Source organism: Phascolarctos cinereus, unplaced genomic scaffold (assembly GCF_003287225.1).
Source record: "Phascolarctos cinereus isolate Bilbo 61053 unplaced genomic scaffold, phaCin_HiC Scaffold_726;HRSCAF=1367, whole genome shotgun sequence".
NCBI lineage: Eukaryota > Metazoa > Chordata > Mammalia > Diprotodontia > Phascolarctidae > Phascolarctos > Phascolarctos cinereus.
This window is the reverse complement of record NW_027556098.1, coordinates 350,606,599-350,627,082: the sequence shown is the minus strand read 5'-3', so window position 1 is coordinate 350,627,082 and position 20,484 is coordinate 350,606,599. Positions and strand designations below refer to the sequence as shown.

The window sequence follows — 20,484 nt, the reverse complement described above, 5'->3', positions numbered from 1 at the left end:
CCAATTTTTAAGGATATTGTAGAGTGGATCCCTATTCATACACAGGTTGGGCTTGATACCCATTTAGGTCCATTAAATTTGAGGCAGCTAGATGGATCAGTGGATACAGTGCTAGGCCTGAAGTTAGGAAGACTTGAGTTCAAATCTGGCCTCACTTACACTTACTAGCTTACTTATATGCTTACTAGCTGTGTTACCATGGGCAAGTTACTTAATCTCTGTTTGCTTTTGCTTCCTCAATTATAAAACGGAGACGACTGAGAACAAAATGGCAAACCACTCCCAAATCTTTGTCAAGAAAACTCCATGGTGATCATGAAGGGTTGGACACAACTGAACAACTGAACAACCACAACAACAACAGCAATCCAATTTGAAGATTAGGTTATTTTTTTAAAAACAGAAACCTATATTTGCATTGTTATTCTATGTCAGGAAAACTGGGTTGTGAATATCAGGTAAACCAGAGTTGTCAGTTCATGAAATAATCATAATCATAACAATAATAATTCAGAGCTTTAAGATTTACAAAGAACTTTATTAATGATACCTCATTTTATACATATAACAATTCTAGGAAGTAGGTACCATTATTACCCCCATTTTATAGATGAGGAAACTGGGACAGACATGGCAAAAATGACTTGCCCTGGGTGACACATGACTCCAGGCCCAGTACTCTATCCATTTTGCCACCTATATAAAAATAGCCATCATAGCCACTTTAAGTTTTATAAAGTGCTTTATATATTTTATCTCATTTGATCCTGACAATAATGTTGTTTTGGTTATTAATTTGTCATTAATACCCCCATTTTACAGATGAGAAAATTGAAGGTGTGAGAAGTTAAGTGACTTGCCCAGAATCTGAGGTGAAATTGGAACTTAGATCTTCCCCATCCAGGTCTAGCACTCTGACCCACTGACCCACCTTGCTTTTCAGTTGACTGCCTTTATGGATTCAGGGAAGTAACCAAAGATAAATATAGAAGAGTGTTGTAAGTTTCACTGTTGCTGGTATTTATTTAGACCAACTGTGATTGTTCTGGTCCAGAAATCAGTGGAGGATCTTTGAAGTGCATTTCAGATAACAAATTGGGACCACATCCTAGAATCAGAGATTTTCATCCATAAAGGTATTGTATTTGTTTGTTTTCCTTGCCTCTTACATGAGTTTGCATGATTAAATGAGAGTTCTTCCTATTAGGTACAAACCACAATGGAGTGTCCTGACTATGAGTATCTTATTAAAGTAGACCTTTTCAGGAAGATTCATGTAATTAACAAGAAGGACATCTAGACCAATAATCCCATTTTAGAAATGACAAAGCTAAATTTCAGATAAAGTAATTTGTCCAAGAGTATATAGCAATGAAATAGAAGATCCAGGCTTGAACTCCAAATGCACTGCTCTTTCCACTGTCTGATATAGCCCTATTCACTAGATATGCCTAATTATGGACTGTGAGCCTGGCCTACCATAACTACATCAATTAAGATCACTATAAAAATTACCTTTGATAATATCTGATTAACAGTTTTCCACCCTATTCTATAACAAAAGTGTCTTTCCAACACGTTTCCTTTCCTAACATCGGCAGTTCAGCATTAAGGAGAGAAACAGGATACTAAGAGTTTCTTCCACGAAAATTACTTAATGCATATACTTTATCTCCCCAGCTGGCCCTCTTAGTAGGTGGAGACCAGGTCATATACTTTAATAGCATTCCCCACAGGGCCTAGTAGTATACTGGATATGTAAAAGGTCTTCCATATAGACATGATAGGACTAATGACAAATGAAAGTACTGGTAATGATGTTGATAATGGCAAATGATGGTGTTATTTTTCCATTATATTCATTTGTAGATCAGAACAGTAGGACCTAGTGACTCTTCATCTTTCTTTCCAGGAAAGGAATCTATTCCAGCTAGTACGATGTCTGTCTTCAATAACTCTGCGCTTTATCCTCAGTTCCTTTTAACAGGCTTCCAAGGATTGGAGGCCAAGTATAGTTTGATCTCCCTCCCCATCTGCCTGATCTACATCATTTCCATTGCAGGAAACATTACCATCCTCTTCATCATTCGGACAGAGCCCTCACTCCACCAGCCCATGTACTACTTTCTGTCCATGTTGGCTCTGACAGATCTGGGTCTGTCTACTGTGACTCTGCCCACTATGTTCAGCGTCTTTTGGTTCCATGCCCGGGAGATCTCCTTCATTGCCTGTGCAGTCCAAATGTACTTCATCCATGTGTTCTCCATCATTGAGTCAGCCGTGTTGCTGGCCATGGCATTTGACCGTGTTGTAGCCATCCGGGAGCCACTTCGTTATTCAGCTATCCTTACTAATGGTGTAATTATTAGGATTGGACTAGCCAGTGCTGGAAGAGCCCTGATGCTGGTCTTCCCAGTTCCTTTCCTTTTGAAAAGGTTGCAGTTTCATACCATCAATACTCTCTCCTACCCCTTTTGTCTACACCAGGATCTCATCAAGCTGACAGTGTCCAGCCGTAGGATCAGCAGCATCTATGGACTTCTGGTGGTCATCTCCTCCATGGGACTGGACTCAGTACTGCTTCTGCTATCCTACATGCTCATCGTAGTCACAGTACTGAGTGTTGCCTCCAAGACAGAGAGGGTCAAAGCTCTCAACACCTGTATCTCCCATATTTGTGCTGTGCTTACTTTCTACACGCCCATGATTGGGTTGTCCATGATACGTCGTTATGGACAGAATGCCTCCCCAATTGTCCATGTGCTGATGGCTGATGTCTACCTGCTTGTCCCACCACTAATGAACCCTATTGTATATAGTGTCAAGACCAAACAGATTCGCCTGCACATCCTCAAGAAGTTCAAGAAGCAGAAGGGATAAGGGGACCCAAAACCTTTTCTTCTTAATAGTAATGATCATACCTCACCTTTACTTAGCATTTTAATCTTTTTCCAAAGAATTTTCACATATCTTATGGCATTGGCAATGAAGGACCTAAATTGTCTTGTTTGTTTGTTTTCTTGAAGCAGAAGAAGTTTGATGAAATGAGACAGATGATGACTGGAGCTAAAAAGGAGTCCTTGTGTTTGGACCTGTCACATAAAAGAGGGAAGAAACTTGGTTTACTTAGAAATGGGAAAAGGTATATAGAAGGGACATAAAGGCAGATTTCAGCTAAGTACAACAAAAAGTATACTAAAAAATGAATATTCAAAATGAGAATGTCTTTCCACTGAAACTGTGAGGTCTTCAACACTTGATTATAGAATTCTGGATCAGCTACTAAAAGGGACTTTAGTGGTCACTGAGTCCTATTCCTTTATCTCAAATATGAAGAAAATGAGGCCCACGGAACTGAAATTACTTTTCCAGGATCAAATAGATAGTGCACTAAGTGGCAGAGAATCAACCCATATCTTCTGATTCATATCCAGAAATTTCATCATGATGACATGCAACTTATTCTTATCTCTTAATAAGATCATTGAAAGAGGCTTTCTGGTACTCCTTCATTTATGGCCTCACTCGAACCTACCCATCCTTATCTGTATGGGAGGGAGAGATCCAATACCTCTGAGTATCTGGTGAAGTACTAGGAAGAAAAACAGGGGCTGTGTATGGAGTGATATTTTCTGAATTTTAGTGATCTTGATTTTTTTAATTTAAATTTATAATTTGTGTTCTTTCTTTTTGTGTTTTCTATTTGTACTTAGTTGTTTATATGTTCTGCCTGCATTGTGTGCTCCTTGAGGGCAGGGAATTTTTTTTTTTTTGTAATTTGTCTTTGTATCCTAAATGATTAACAGAGAGACTGACTCGTAGTGAATGTTTAATAAAGGTTTATTGACTGACTAGATATTGGCTTGTGAGAGTTTCTTGCAGTTTCTTGGTGTCACACATTGATCTAAATTATTTTCTTTGTATGTGTTCACTCCTCTTTAAGCCTATATGGTTAATATGTTTTTTTTACTAAAATTTACAGATCAGTATTTGAACTACTACTTGATATTTAAAACAAATATTATATTAATAATAATGATATGTGATCTCAATTCCATATAAGAACAACAACCATAATAATAATTGCTGACATATATGTGGTTTAAGGTTTACAAAGCACTTTACATCCATTTTCTCAACAATAACAACAAAAAATATCTATGTCCTGGGGCAATCACTACGTTTATGAATTTTCTCTCCTAAGACAAGAATTAGGACAGTATATATGTTGGACAGGAGGCCAGTGGAGCCATGAATGTGTGTATATGTTTTGTTTTGTTTTTTCCTTCTACTGTACATAGCAAAATCAGACTCTCAATAAAGACATGTTCAGCATAATGCCTTGTACTAAAAAAAATGTTCATTTAAAAAATGAATTTATGTGTACATGAATTAATGATGGTGAGAACAAGAAAGAATGAATGAATGAGTAAATAAGAAAATATGTGAAAAAGAAGTAAGGAAAGAGGAAAATATGTACTGTGTATAAGACAGGGAATATTATATAAAATATCTGTCCTATCTTTCTTTGACTCACACTGACTCAGTTTCCTTTCTCAAGTACAAAATTAGTAGACATAAAAGAAGCCATTGCTCTGGTTATTCGGAATAATGCCCCTATCTTTTTATCTAAGTCCTATTCCTATTTCTTTTACTGGCAAAAATCCTTAACTGATTATATCCCAGAACCTACATCAATTTCTTTTACTCTGAGTTCTAGGTCCTACCCTAGATGTGTTCATTGTGGGCTAATCTAGACATTTCCATAGGAATATGAGCTAATGCTTTGAGAGATCTTCCTTCCCCAAGTTTTGAGCTCTAAGAATTTCTTATATATTCCTTCTAATTTTTTCTTCCTCTGTGTGGCAAGAAGAGCCCTATACATAAGCATAGAGCTTTTATATAATAAAATGGCAAATCATTGTAAAACATCTTAAGTAATAACCATAATAATAGCTCTACTTTCCACCATGATTTCTTTACAAAAACATGATGGAGTAAATGTTATGTTATTGTCTCTGTTTTACAAATGAGAAGACTGAGGCTAAGAAAGATGAAGTGCCTTACCCACTTTCACAAATTATGAAAAGAGATCTCTAATTTTGTTTTAATGATTCCAAGTCTATTATTCTTTCTAACCTACCTATAGACCTAGAGAAGATACATAAATAGTCAAAAAAGTGACAGATGGGCTCCATGTAGGGAAGATTGAGGCAAACATTTAGTGAACCGTCATCCAAATTATTTACAGTATTTTCAGTTTTGAACAGTGATCATAAGTGAGAAAGGGCAGGCCATGGGAAACCAGGATTCTGCACAAAGCCAAAGGGTGGCCATATACTTTAGGCTCACTAGTTTGTTTCATAGATATAGAGTCACATTTGGGGGACCAGTGAAAATCATAACCTGTATAATGTAGAAATAAAGTAGAAGAGAAAAGAGATAAGGACCAAGAAGCCCAGACCACTGCTGGGGTGATTACTGTGGTTGGGCAATGGTTGTTGTGACCATCAAATGAAACTGTATGTGACCTATGAAAGCTGCATGACCTTGGGCAAGTCAATTAACCTCTACTTGCCTCAGTGTCCTCAGCTGTACAATGGGAATAATAACAGCAGGGTTGTTGTGAGGATCAGATGAGATAATATTTATAAAAGGCATCTACAGGTACAGTTAGGTGGTGCAGTGGATAGAGCACAGACCCTGAAATCAGGATGACCTGAATTCAAATCCAGCCTCAGACCATACACTTGACACTTACTAGCTGTGTGACCCTGGGCAAGTCACTTAACCCCAATTACCTAAAAAAAAAAAAAAGAAAAAAGAAAGAAAGAGAGAGAGAGAGAGAGAGAGAGAGAGAGAGAGAGAGAGAGAGAGAGAGAGAGAGAGAGAGAGAGAGAGAGAGAAAGAAAAAAGAAAAAAATTGTCTGGACAGCTAGGTGGCACAATGGATAGAGCTTAGGCCTTGGAATCAGGAGGAACTGAGTTCAAATCTGGCCTCATACAAATGACACTTACTAACTGTGCGACCATGGGCAAGTCACTTAACCCCAATTGTCACACACACACACACACACACACGGCATCTAGCACAGTACCTGGCACATAGTCAACAATATATAAATGCTTATTCCCCAAAGGGATAATATATGTAAAGGCCTCTATTGAATGTAAGGTGAACCTTGGAAAACTACATGAATGTGAGCTACCAGCATCACTTGGCCTGTCTTTCCTGTGGCTGAGCAGCTGGGTATTAAAGATCTACTAAGCTGAAGTTACTTCCAGGTAGGAGTGTCTGTCTCAGCAACTCAGAGAGCCTATCACGAGACAGTGGAAAGAAGTAAGGATAGGGCAAGGAGAGAGGACACAGACAGACACTTCCCAATGGCTGAGGAGTGGGTACAGTCTATAGCCAACAACCATGACAGCAAGGATTTAGAATTTTCAAGGTGCCAAAGTTCTGATTCTATATTAAGAGTTGGGTAAACTTTTGAAACAGTAAAGAATATCCTATGTTATAAAATCCTTTTAGGAAGATGTCCCAGGTGAGAAGACATATAGCAGGGGAAGCAACATTCAATAACAGGTCTGTCATTGAATATAATAGTTTGGCATCCGTCTGGGGGAAGTGATTAATAAACCCATAACCATCAGATGGAGAGTTGGTAGGAGGGTTGAGGGAGGAAAATTTCCCCTAAAACAATTTCCTCTTCCTGAATTTGCGGATGATCCCTTCACGGATCTGCTTAGTCCTGACACTGTAGACAACAGGGTTCAGTGTAGGTGGAAGAAGTAAGTAGACATCAGCCATAACGATGTGTATGGTGGGTGACAAGTGCCTCCCAAAGCGGTGCACCATAGAAACACCAATCACAGGCACAAAGAAAATGAGCACGACACAGACATGGGAGACACATGTGTTGAGGGCCTTAAGCCTTTCTTCATGGGATGCAATGCCCAGCACAGCAAAAAGTATCAGCAGATAGGAGAGTAGGATGAAGACTGAATCTATGCCCAGAGTGACAATAACCACACACAGCCCATACATGCTGTTAACCCTAGCATCTGAGCAGGACAACTTCAGTACATCCTGGTGGAGACAAAAGGCATGAGAGAGGGTATTGGCATGACAGTAATGATACTGTTGTAGAAGTAGGGGTGTGGGCAAGACAACCCCCATACTCCTCAGCAAGCAAGCCAGGGCAATTTTGACAATGACACCATTGGTGAGGATAATGGAGTAGTGGAGTGGGAAGCAGATGGCGACAAAACGATCAAAAGCCATGGCCAACAGCACTGAAGACTCCAAGAAGGTGAAGGTATGGATGAAGAAGAGCTGGGCATAGCAGGCACTCGCTTGGATCTCCTGTGTATTCTGCCACAAAACTCCAAGTATGGTAGGCAGGGTGGATAGTGACATGCCCAGGTCAGTCAAGGCCAGAATAGACAGGAAGTAATACATGGGCTGTTGAAGAGAGGGCTCTGTCCAGATGACAGCCAAGATAGTGACATTCCCTCCAAAAGCCATTAGGTAAGCAAGGCAGAAGGGGATAGAGAGCCAGACATGCACTGACTCAAGCCCTGGGAAACCCTTCAGAAGGAAGATAGGGTCCGTGGTATCACTGCTGTTTGATGATGCCATGATGGGCCCAGGGATGCCTCATGAGAAGAAAAGCTTGACCTGCCAGAGTGAAAAAGAAATCACAGTGTCAACAGCTGAGAAGTGGCTGTCTATGTTCATCCATTGAAGTACACTTAAATTATCTCCTTAAGGGTTTAGGTTAGATATTAGCTCAAATCACCCAAATTTGGGGTTCTAAAACACTAAATAATCATATCTAGGATGTGCAGAATATCTTATTTGGGCTGTCATTTTAAATTATCTGGAACTTCTCAGGTCAGAATTCTGATTCTTTTGGCCAAACATGAGTGCAAGTCTTAGAGAGCCAAAAGGGGATGTAAAGAAGTTTTGAGATGTTTGTACTACAGAATTATGACAGAAAACCAGAGTAAGAGAAAGGATGCATCATGTTAGAGGTGATTATATCAAAATAGGGAATCTAGGTGGTATAGTGGATAAAGCACCGGGCAGAAGTCAGAAAGATCTGAGCTCAGATCTGACCTTAGACACTTACTAGCTATGTGATACTGGGCAAACCACTTAACCCAGTTTGCCTCAGTTTCCTCATCTGTAAAATGAGTTGGAGAAGGAAATGGCGAACCACTTCAGTACCTTTGCCAAGAAAACCACAAGTGAGGTCATTAAGAGTTGGACACAATTGAAATGACTCAACAACAACATGTCAAAATCATTCATAAATTGGCCTATTGTATATTTCACGTCTATAACAAGTAGAACATCGGATAGTAGAAAGAACATTGGCTCTAGATTGAGTTGTTGTTCAGTGCTTTTTAGTTGTGTTCAACCCTTTGTGACCTCATTTGGAGTTTTCTTGGTAAAGATACTAATGGTTTGCTATTTCCTTCTTTAGTTCATTTTATAGATGAGGAAACTGAGGCAAATAGGGTTAAGTGACTTGCTCAGTGTTACACAACTAGATTTGAACTCAGGAAGATGAGTCTTCCTGACTCTAGGTCCAGTGCTCTATCCACTGAGTCACCTAGACTCAGGAGTCCAGAAAACAAATGCTACCTCTGATTCTTCCCACCTCTTTGATCTTTCACAAGGCAATTCACCTCCCCAGATTTCAGGTTCCTCTTCTGTAACATAAGGGGATTGGACTAGATGATCTCAGAGGTGCATTCCAGCCAAAAATCCATGATCCTCTGAAGAATATCAAGGAGGGCTGATGTAATAGAGAAACTGCTAGAATTTGAAGTGAAGACCTTGGTTTACAACTTGTCTCACACATTTCTCAGCTGTGTGAACAGCATTACCCAAACATGTAACATTACCTCTCTTGGCCTGTTTTTTTCATCTTTATAATACCTGTAGCATTTACCTCAAACTGTTGTTGTGATGACCAAAGCACACTATCCTAGAGTAATGTTGACTTCCCTGGCTTCCTTTGAGTCCTATCTAAAACCATTCCACACACAGAAGCTTTCTCTAACCCCTCTTAATTCTAGTGCCTTCTCTTTGTTAATTATTTTCTACTTATTCTATATTTAGTTTGCTTTGCTTATATGTATTTGTATGTTGTCTCTCCCATTAGACTGTAAGATCTTGAGGACAAGGACTGTCTTTTATCTCTTTTTGTATCCCCAGCATTTATCACAGTGCCTCACATTTAATATGGGCTTAATAAATATTTACTGAATGAATGAAATCATATAATATATACAAAGAGCTTGGCTCCCTGAAATTATATTTTCTTTATTTTCCATTCATCTCCCAACACTAGGACAAGATGATGATTTTTTAAACTTTTTTTCCCAATTACATGAAAAATCAATTTTTTAACATTTTTTTTAAATTTTGAGTTCAAAATATTCTACCTCCTTCCCTTCCATCCCTCCCTCATTGAGAAGGCAAGAAGTTTGGTATAGGTTATACATGTACAGTCATACAAAATATATTATCGTATTAGTCATGTCGTGAAAGAAATCATAGACAAAACAAGAAAAATAAAGTAAGTTAAAAAAAAAAAACTAAGTCTACTTCGATATGCATTCAGACTCAATCAGTTCTTTCTCTGTAGGTGGATAGAATTTTTCATCATAAGTCATTTGGACTTATCTTGCATCATTATACTACTGAGAATAACTAAGCCATTCACCATTGAAAAACTGTTTTTTTTTTCCCTCAGCATTCCTTGGCTATTTGGGATGTAATGACTCATCTATTCTTTCAGTTCTCTCTGATACAGTTCAGATGGAATAATCCCCTCTGCATATCTCTCCATAGTCCCCACTAGCTTCTATACCATCCTCTCCAACCAAGTCATTGCTTTTCTTTTCCTTACATGTGCACTTCATTGTTACATTGTGTAGCTTACCTCAAGTACTTAGGACTACTCATAGAGCATGTTGCTTGCTGGCTAAATTACCTTTGACGTTGTGGAAAAATATGGAGCACAACCCCCCCCCTTTATACTCTATATCACAAAATTATCTTAGAACAGTACTTTAGTCTAAAGCTCTTAGTCCCATCTGAATAAGGAACCTTATCAGTTTTTCTTTAACTATTAATTCTGACAAAATGTCAGATACTAAAATTTTTCATATCATTCTCATGCAATGCCTAACTCACTCTCCAGGCTCCACATCAACCTAGATGGAAATCTTCCCTCCTATGGTTAGGATAATTTTTGGAGGAATAGGAAAAGAAAAAAGAAAACTTTTATTACTTCAATTAATAGAAATATCTCCTGAATTCTCCTTTGACCAGAAGGAAAGGAGAATATTTGGAGGGGCCCTTAACCTGAGGTTCTTGTTCTTTTTTTTTAATATTCTGACAACTTGATTTCAATTAAATCTAGTTACTTTTCCATTTTTTTTTGCTATGTGTTTTAAAACATCATTCTGAGAAACGTTCTATAAGGTTTCACCAGATTGAAAGGGGTCCAAGGCAAAAGAAAGGTTAAGAACCCTTGAGTCTTAGAAGTGGTAAAAGTAGGGGCAGCTACGTGGTGCAGTGGATAGAGCTCCAGCCTTGGAGTCAGGAGGACCTGAATTCAAATCTGAAATCAGGCACTTGATACTTACTAACTGTGTGACCCTGGGCAAGTCATTTAACCCCATTGCCTCACCAAAAAAAAAAAAAAAAATTAGGAACTCTGTGCACTTGGTAGTTTTTCTCAGGGCCTCTAGGTGGCGCAGTGGAGAGCACCGGCCCTGAAGTCAGGAGGACCTGAGTTCAAATGCGGCCTTGGATCAAACACTTGACACTTACTAGCAGTGTGATTCTGGGCAAGTCACTTAACCCTAATTGCCTAAAAAAAAAAAATTAAATTAAAAATAAAATTTAAAAAAAGTGGTAAAAGTATATTTTAAATTATTATCTTCACACAATTTTCTCACTTCCTATGAACTACTCTTTCCATCACATCCTCCCTTCTGTAGGAGATTGGCCACTCTCTCATTCCCACTCTCTCACTTATCTTCCATCTCTCCCTATCAGTTGTCTCTTTCTCTATTACCTACAAAGATGAGCATGTCTCCCCCATTCTCATTCCCCCCAAAAAAAGCCCTTACTTGATCAAATCCATCCTCATTAACTATCACCCCCATATCTCTCCTTCCTTTTATAAATTCGTCAGAAGCCTGTCTGTAGGGGGTGGAGCCAAGATGGTGAAGAGAAGGCAGGGACTCAACTGAACTCTTTCCAAAACCCCTCCAAAGACATTTAGACAATGCCCTAAAACCAATTCTGGCATGGTAGAACCCACAAAAGGCAGGAGTGAAACAATTTTCCAGTCCAAGACAACTTAGAAGTTTGACAGGAAAGTCTGTTGCAGTGGGGTGAGAATGGAGTGCAGTACAGTGCAGGATGTGCCAGTGCAGCCCCAGCCCCAGCTAACCAGGTGCAGGCTTTCAAAGTGACTAAATCAGCAGCAGCAACCTCTACTTCTGGAGTTCTCAGCCCACAGGTAAGGGTGTCAGAAAAAGATTATAGGGATCTCTTTGCTGGCATTGGCAGCAGGACTCTGTGGCTTTGTCCATATTTAGAACCGGGTCAGAGTCCTGGGTGGCAGACCCAGGACTGAAGATGAGCAGTTGCACACCAGAACTTGTAGCCACAAGTCTGTGGTAACTCACAGACCAGAACATTTTCCAGAGAGTAGTAAAAACATCTCTCCTTAGATCATACCACCCTGGAAGAACTGAAAATTTGTAGATCCCTAGAAGTATCTCTGAAAACACCTGCACAAAAGCCTTGAAGCTTAGGACAGTGTGCCCTCCAGCGTGGAAGCAGAGCCCCACTTTAGCTAAGAGCTAAAAGTCAAGAGATAGGTGGGGCAAATGAGCAAACAACAGAAAAAATTTTCTGATTGTAGAAAGTTACCTTGGTGACAAGGAAGATCAAAACACACACAGAGGAAGACAGCAAAGTCAAAACTCTGACATCCAAAGTCTCCAAAAATGTGAATTGGTGTCAGGCCATGGAAGAGCTCAAAAAGGATTTAAAAAAATTAAGTAAGAGAGGTAGAGGAAAACTTGGGAAGAGAAATAAGAATGATGCAAGATAATCATGAAAAAAGAGTCAATAACTTGGTAAAGGAGGCACAAAAAATTTCTGAAGAAAATAACACCTTAAAAAATAGACTAGGCCAAATGGTTAAAGAGGTACAACAATCACATGAGGAACTCCTTAAAAAGCAAAATTGGCCAAAATGAAAAAGGCTCAAAAATTCACTGAAGAAAAGTACACATTAAAAAATAAAATTGACCAAGTGGAAAATGAAAAGACTCACTAAAGAAAATAATTCCTTAAAAATTAGAATTGGGGGGGGTAGCTAGGTGGTACAATAGATACAGCTCCGGCCTTGGAGTCAGGAGAACCTGAGTTCAAATCTGGCCTCAGACACTTGACACTTAACTACCTGTGTGACCATGAGCAAGTCACTTAATCCCCATTCCCCCATTGCCTCACCAAAAAGCAAAAAAAAAAAAAAATTAGAATTGAGCAAGTAGAAGCTAACGACTCTATGGGACATCAAGAAACAATAAAGTAAAACCAAAAGAATGAAAAAAAAAGGAAGACAATGTGTAATAGTTCATTGGAAAAAGAACTGACCTGGAAAATAGATCCAGGAGAGATAATTTTAAAATTATTGGATTTCTGAAATCCATGATGAAAAAAAAAATAGCCTACACATCATCTTTCAAGAAATCTTCAAGGAAAATTGTCCTGGTATTCTAGAACCAGAAGGTAAAGTAGAAATTGAAAGAATGCACTGATAACCTCCTAAAAGAGATCCTAAGATGAAAACTGTAAGGAATATTATAGCCAGATTTCAGAGCTCCCAGTTCAATTAGAAAATATTGTGAACATCCAGAAAGAAACAATTCAAGTAACGTGGAGCCACAGTCGGAATAACACAAAATTTAGCAGCTTCTACGTTAAAGGATTGAAAGGCTTGGAATATGATATCTGGAGGACAAAAGAGGTAAGATCACAACCAAGAATCACCTACTCAGTAAAACAGTATGATTCTTCAGGGGAAAAAGTAGATGTTCAATGAGATAGAGGATTTTCAAGGATTCCTGATGAAAAGACCAGAGTTGAATAGAAAATTTGACTTACAAATATAAGATTCAAGAGAAGCATAAAAAGGTAAACAGGAAAGGGAAATCATAAGGCATTTAATAAGGTTAAACTGTTTACATTCCCAAATGGAAAGATGGTACTCCAAACTTGTAAGTACTTTCTCATTATTAGGGCAGTTAGAAGTATATCTAGACAGAGGACAAAGGTAGGAGTTGAATATGATGGGATGATATCTTAAAAAAATAAAATTAAAGGGTGAGAAAAAGAAATGCCCTGGGAGAAAAGGAAAGGGAGAAGTAGAATGGGGGTAAATTATATGACATAAAAGAGGCATGAAATTACAGTGGAGGGGAAGATGGGAGAAGTGGTGGGAAATGCTTGAACCTTACAGTCATTGGAATTGGCTCAAAGAAGGAATTACATATAAACTCAATTGGTTATAGAAATCTATCTTACCCTACAGGTAAGTAGGAGATGAAGGGGATAAGGGAAGAGGGTGTTCTCATAGAAAGGAGTGTGAATTGGGGGAAGCAGTACTCAGAAACAAAACACTTAAACGCTTTTAAGGAGGGACAGAATGAAAAGACATAGAGATAGAATTTAATGGGAGAAATAGGAGGGAGGGAAATACAGTTAGCAATCACAACTATGAAAAAAACTGAAGCAAGTTTTTCTGAAAGTTCTTGTCTCTCAAACATGTAGAGAAATGAGTCAATTTTATGGGAATAAAAAATGATAAAATATGAAGTCACTTTTCAGATGAAGTTATCAAAGCTGTCTATAGCCATATGAGAAAATGTTCTAAATCATTATTGGTTGGGGAAATGCAAGTTAAAACAATCTGAGGTACTGCCTCACAACTATTAGATTGGCTAATAGGATGGGAAAGGAAAATATCAAACATTGGAGCGGATGGGGGATTGAGATGCTAATACAACTGGTGGTAGAGTTGTAAATTAATTGAACCATTATGTAGAGAAATTGGGAACTATGCCAAAAGGGCTATAAAACCATGAATTCTCTTTGACCTAGCCACACCACTACTGGGTCTGTATCCCAAAAGAAATTTAAAAAAAAGGAAAAGGACCTATATGTATAAAAATATTTATAGTAGCTGTTTTCTAGTGGCAAAGAATTGAAAATTGAGAGGATGCCCGTCAATCAGGGAATGGCTGAACAAGTATGGTATATGATTATGATTGGAATACTGTTGGCTATAACAAATGATGAGCTAGATGCTCTCAGAAAAACCTGGAAAGACTTATGTAAACTGATGAAGAGTGAAATAAACTAGTAGAACCAGGAAAAAATTTATACAGTAATAGCAATATTGTGAGATGATCAGCTATGAATGACTCAGCAATACAGTGACCCAAAACAACTCTGAAGGACTTAGGATGAAAAACGCTATCCATCCCCAAAGAAAGAACTGATGGTGTCTGAATACAGACTGAAGCATATATTATATAACATATATGTGTGTGTATATATATGTGTGTGTGTGTGTGTGTGTGTGTGTGTGTGTGTGTGTGTATATGTGTGTGTGTGTGTGTATATATATATGTGTGTGTGTGTGTGTGTATATATATATGTGTGTGTGTGTGTGTGTGTGTGTGTGTGTGTGTGTGTGTATACACACACTTTGTATTTCTTGTCTGTTTTAATTTTGGTCTATGTTTTCTTTTACAACGTGACTAATATGGAAATATGTTTTGCATAACTACACATGTATAACCTATATCAAATTGTTTGCCTTCTCAAAAAGGTGTGTGTGGGGGAAGGACATAATTTCAGACTTAATTTTAAAAACTAATATTGAAAATTGTTTTTACATGTAATTGGGGAAAAATAAATACTATTTTAAAAAAGAAGCTATCTGCAATAGGTGTATTCATTTTCTTTCTTCTTTCTCTCTATAATCTGTCCTCAGCTGTTATCATTCAACAGAAACTACTCTCTCCAGAATTACCAGTGATTGTCAAATCTAATAGCCTATTCTCAATTCTTATCCTTCCTGACCTCTTTGTAGCCTTTACAATGTCAATCACCCTCTTGTTCTTGATACTCTCTGCCCTCTGTGATGCTGCTTTCTCCTGGCTCTCCTTGTACCTTTTAGATCACTCTTTCTCATTCTCCTTTACTGAATCTACCTCCAGATCGCATCCACTAACTATGGGTCTCCCATAGGGCTCTTAGGATCTATTCTCTATACTGTTTCACTTGGATTCAGCTACCTGGATTTAGTTATCATTTCTATGCTGTTGAGTTTCAATTTTATTTATCCAATTCTAACCTTTCTGCAGACCTCCAGCCTTTCATCAACTTCCTCTCTGACTGAACTGGGTGTTATGAAGGATATCTTCAACTCAAAGTACCCCAAAATGGAACTCATTGTCTTTCCCCTCAAACTTTCTAACTTTCCCCTACTTTCTAACTTCCTTGTTACTATTAAGGTTACCATCATTCTCCCAGTCCCCTAGACTGGCAAAACAGGCTGATAATTCTTAACTCCTCATTTTCTTTCACTCCTCATGTACAATCTATTGAGGAGATCTATCAAGATTACCCTTGTAATGTAATTTCCATATATTTCTCTAACTCTGCTGCACCTTGGAATGGGCCCTCATCTCTCTATTCCTGGACTGCTGCAATAGCCTGCTGGTTGGTCTCTCTGCCAGAAGTGTGTCCTCATTCTAACCCATCCTAAACAAAGCCTTCAAAGTGATCTTCCTAAAATGCAAACCTGAGAAAGTAACCACTCCCTTCCCTGCACACACATATCCTTCCACCACTCAATAAAGTCTAATGACTTCCTATGTCCTTCAGGATCAATTATAAAATGTTCTTCTTAGCATTCAAAGTCTTTTATAATCCTCCCAACCCTTTTAGGTGTTCTTATACCTTACACCTCTGCCCCCCACATATTCTGTGATCCAGTAACACTGACTTCCTTGCTCTTCAGGGAATAAGACACATTTCCTGACAGAGCATTTTTTAGTGGTTGTTACTGGTAACCCGGGTACATCTTCATCTCTTGTGTCCTCATTTCCTTCACTGCTTTTCAGTCCCAGATAAAATCATACCTCATACAGGAAGTCTTTTCCATCTCCCTTAATTCTAGTGCATTCTCTGTATTGATTATTTCCAAATTTTCTTGTGCATAGCTTATTTGTATATAGTTTGCATGTTGTCTCTTTCTTTGGATTGTAGATTAGTAGGTGCTTAATTAGTATTTCTTGACTGAGTTTACTGCTGATCTTTGAGCAGGTAGAAAGGAAAATATTTGCAAGCATCTTTACACTAGGGTTCCTGAACTTTAAAAAAAATATTTATTTTGAAAACTCTGTTATTATAATTGATTTTGTTTGGAATCAGGAATACCTAAGTTCAAATTTACTTTCAAATAATAACTAGCTGTTTGTATCTGGGCAAGTAAGTTAGCCTCTGTTTGCCTGAGTCTCTTCCTCAATAAACTAGGGGTAATAATATCACTTACCTACCAGGTTTTAGTGAAAATCAAATGAGATGATTATAAAGTGCTTACCACAATGCCTGGAACATAGTAGGTGCTATATAAATGTTACCTGTTATTATTTTGATTAGTCCTGTATAATTTATTTTATACTCTTAAAAGTTATTACTGTGAGAAGGGGTCTGTAAGGTTTATTGGACTGCCAAAGTGGCCCAAGATACCCCCCAAAAATAAATACAAGGTTAAGAACCCCTGAGTCTTAAAATAAGTGTTAAAATGAGGCACTGAATGGTTTAACAAAAATAATTCCTCAGGTTGTGCTGCCATTTTAAAGTTACTATTGTTCTAAGATTATTACTTAAGTTCCAATCTCTTCTTTAAACTTGATTGTGATTTTTTTTCTTATTTTTAGAATTCCCTAAATTGTAATTACTGAACAGCTTCTGGTAGAGCAGTTTTCAAAGAAAGCTGTTTACGCTTGGACCCCTCTATATCTAAGCAGAAATGTTTAGGATTTGGTTTAGTTTAATTAATAATATTGTTACTAAAACAAAGAGTACAAAATTTCCTCACTCCTCTTTTTATCCTTTCCTATTAATCTTTGTTAGGTCTGGAAGGAATATCAAGGATCATTTATGTCAATTACTTTATTATACAGAGAAGAAAACAGCCCAAAGAAGGTTAATTCTCTGGTGTATGAAGATCTAATTGCTCTGTCCATAAAGGGGAAAATATTTTATCCTATGCCCAGATGGAGATGGCTGATATTAGAGGAGGCTTCTATCACTCTTTCTTCTCTACCTCAGTATTTGTCTCTTTTCACCTTTTATTTGGAATTAACATGAGGGACCACCTAGTCCAACCAATTTATTGTACACGTAAGGAAATTGAGCATAGAAAGGACTGCTGTTCTAGTGTCAGAAGACCTAGCTCTATCATTTACTATATTACTAAAAATTAGGATATTTTTCCAACAAGTCCCTCAATTTTCTCATTAGTAAAATGAGACAGTTGGAGTAGATATATGGGTCTAGTAAGAGGTAGTCCTACCTGTCTCTGCTGGTCACTGTACTCTGAATCAGAGGTCCTGCCAAAGCCTGGAACAACTCATACGACAAGAAGCTTTGACTCCCTGTGTCCTTTCTCTTTGAATAGCTTTAGACTGCTCCCCAATGACAGACTCTATAACAATTCCAATTTCCTGCTGTGGGGTCAGCCTCAAGTCCCCTGGGCTCTCAGAGCTGAACAGGACATAAACAACTGTTAACTCTGGCTATGCCAGGAGGCAAAGTTCTCTGACTAGTGTTATCTACCAACTATTGAACAAAACACACATTATGGTCATGAAGAAAACCCTTTAGAAAGTTCTTTCCTCCACTTCCTCTCTTCATATGCTCCCATTCCTCGTGCTTTTCCTTCTTACAATCTTTGTCTCATCATCTCACTATGGGAAGTGAGACTGAACCATGGGAAAAGCTAGGATTCAACAACAATATTGGTGATGAGCTGTGGTATATTTTAGACTGAATTTTAAATGTCTGGTTAAAAAGCACTCTTATAAAATCATTAATTGGAAGGTATCACAGTGGCCAACTCATTCCTGAAAAGAATTTACTTTATGGCAAACCTGATTTTTAAAAAAATCACCTAGTATATTCCTGGAGCTTACTTGTGAGTGAGACCTGATCACCTCCCCAGGCTGTCCTTTGTTTAATTTTTAATTTTTAATATTATTTAACTTTCACCATTTATTTTTTAAATGTCTTCTGTTTCCTATGTTATCATAGTTATTTTTCAAACTACATTTTCCTGAAGAGCCATCCCAAATATCTAAAAGTATTTTTAAGAGGAAAAAAATATCAGCACAACTGATCTGAAAGCACATGCGATGTGCAACACCTGCTGACTTTACGCCTCCAAGAAGGTGGCGGGGAGGGGATGTTGGAGCTGTTTTCTTAAATCTCTTCATTTGAATCGTTCTTGATCTTTATAATTTTATTACATTCAATTTTTATTTTCTTTTTCTTCGTGTGTGGTTGTTTGTTTTTCTATTTGCATTACTGTAGTTACTGTGCACATTGTTTTCTTGGCTTTACTTTACTTTGCATCAGTTTACATACAGCTTTCTGTGCTGCTCTATATTCATCATATACATCATTTCTTTTATTCTTTTTTTCTTTTTGGTGAGGAAATTGGGGTTAAATTACTTTCCCAGAGACACAGTTAATGGGTGTTACGTGTCTGAGGCCAGATTTGAACTCAGGTCCTCCTGACTCCAGGGCTGGTGCTCTATCCATTGTGCCACTGCCTCTTACATCATTTCTTATAACACAGTAATATTTCAATTTATTCATGTACCATAATTTGTTTATCCATTCCCCATCAATGGTAATCAACTTTCTTGCAAATTCTTTGTTATCACAAAAGGTATTATTATAAATGTTAGTATATATGGCTTCCTTGGGGTGTAAGCCTAATAATAGAGTCTGGTTCAAAGGGTATTGACATCTTAGTAAATCTATTTGCATAATTCCAAATTTCCAAATTGCTATTTAAAATAATTGCACCATTTCATAGCTTCACCAGCACTATATTAATATGTACATCATTCCACAACCCCTCTAACATTGAGTATTGCCATTTTTATCATCTTTGACAATTTGTGTAGTGTGAGGTGAAATCTCAAAGCTGTTTTCATTTGTGTTTCTCTTATTATTCATGATTTGAAGTATTCATTCTCTGCAGTTTTGAATGCTTTGCAATTCTTTTGAGAACTGTTTGTTACCCTTTTATGCATTTATCTACTGAGGAAATTATTTGTTTACTTATTGTTTAAATATCTTGGATATATAAGCCCTTAAGAGAGAAATTCTATATAAAGTTGTTGTTTTCCTTCACATTTGATCATTTCCTTTCTTATCTTATTGCATTAATTGTGTATTTGCAGAAGCTTTTCAGTTTCATGTAATTTTATCTATTCTTAAGAACTTTTTTAATATTTGGGAGCTAATAATGGAGAGTTTGAGAGGTGCACAAATTTTGTCTCTCATTCTTACCATATAAGAAAATTCCTCCTTTTCTGCTCATACAGGTCCCCAGTAATGTCTAATATTCCATTTTTCTTAAATAATGTGCTGTAACCTATCTATAATTATTATTATAGCTGGCATTTACATGGTGCTTTAAGCATTTTACTCGTGGGAAACTTTATGCATAAGTAACCACATGGGGGCATGAGCACCTAAACAATATCTGTGAAATAAGTTTAAAAAAATTCTGGTGAAAAAGACATCATTAAGACCTGGGAGGATTGTGAATATGAGCCTGTCAGAAGTGACATCTGATCTGCATTTAAAAGAGAGCTAAAAAGTAAATGAGGAGAAAGTGAAGAGAGAACATTTCAAGCAGCTGGAAGACAATGTATGCAAAGACATGAGGTGAGAGTGGAACATCAAAAATGTTAAGTAGGCAAGATTGCCTGCAACATAGACTTTATTAAGGGTAGGGATTTCTGATTTGTCCAGAACAATATTGTGAAAGCCAAAGAATAGTGTTATTGAAAAGACTGGCTTTTGTATTAGTGGGATGCTTAAAAGCAAAATGAGGGGCAGCTAGGTGGTGCAGTGGATAAAGCACTGGCCCTGGATTCAGGAAGACCTAAGTTCAAATCTGGCCTCAGGCACATAACACTAACTAGCTGTATGACTCTGTGAAAGTCAATTAACCCCATTGCCTAGCCCCCCCCAAAAAAAAAAAGCAAAATGAAATTGCCCAAATAAAATTTAGCCTAATAATTGGCTAATTAATTCTATGTTCAACATATTATACATCTTACATG

The 20,484-nt window shown here is 37.6% G+C and overlaps 2 protein-coding genes across 2 annotated transcripts; one reads left to right on the top strand and one right to left on the bottom strand.

The window, feature by feature from the left end:
- Positions 1-1,938: 1,938 nt before the first annotated feature.
- Positions 1,939-3,748, top strand: LOC110195175 (olfactory receptor 51G2-like). The gene has a single exon (XM_020967807.2). It carries the CDS (start codon positions 1,939-1,941, stop codon positions 2,878-2,880), a length of 942 nt encoding a protein of 313 aa, XP_020823466.2. The 3' UTR covers positions 2,881-3,748.
- Positions 3,749-6,694: 2,946 nt separating this feature from the next.
- Positions 6,695-7,642, bottom strand: LOC110195174 (olfactory receptor 51L1-like). Its single transcript, XM_020967804.2, has one exon. The coding sequence runs from the start codon at positions 7,640-7,642 to the stop codon at positions 6,695-6,697; it is 948 nt and encodes a 315-aa protein (XP_020823463.1).
- Positions 7,643-20,484: the final 12,842 nt, after the last annotated feature.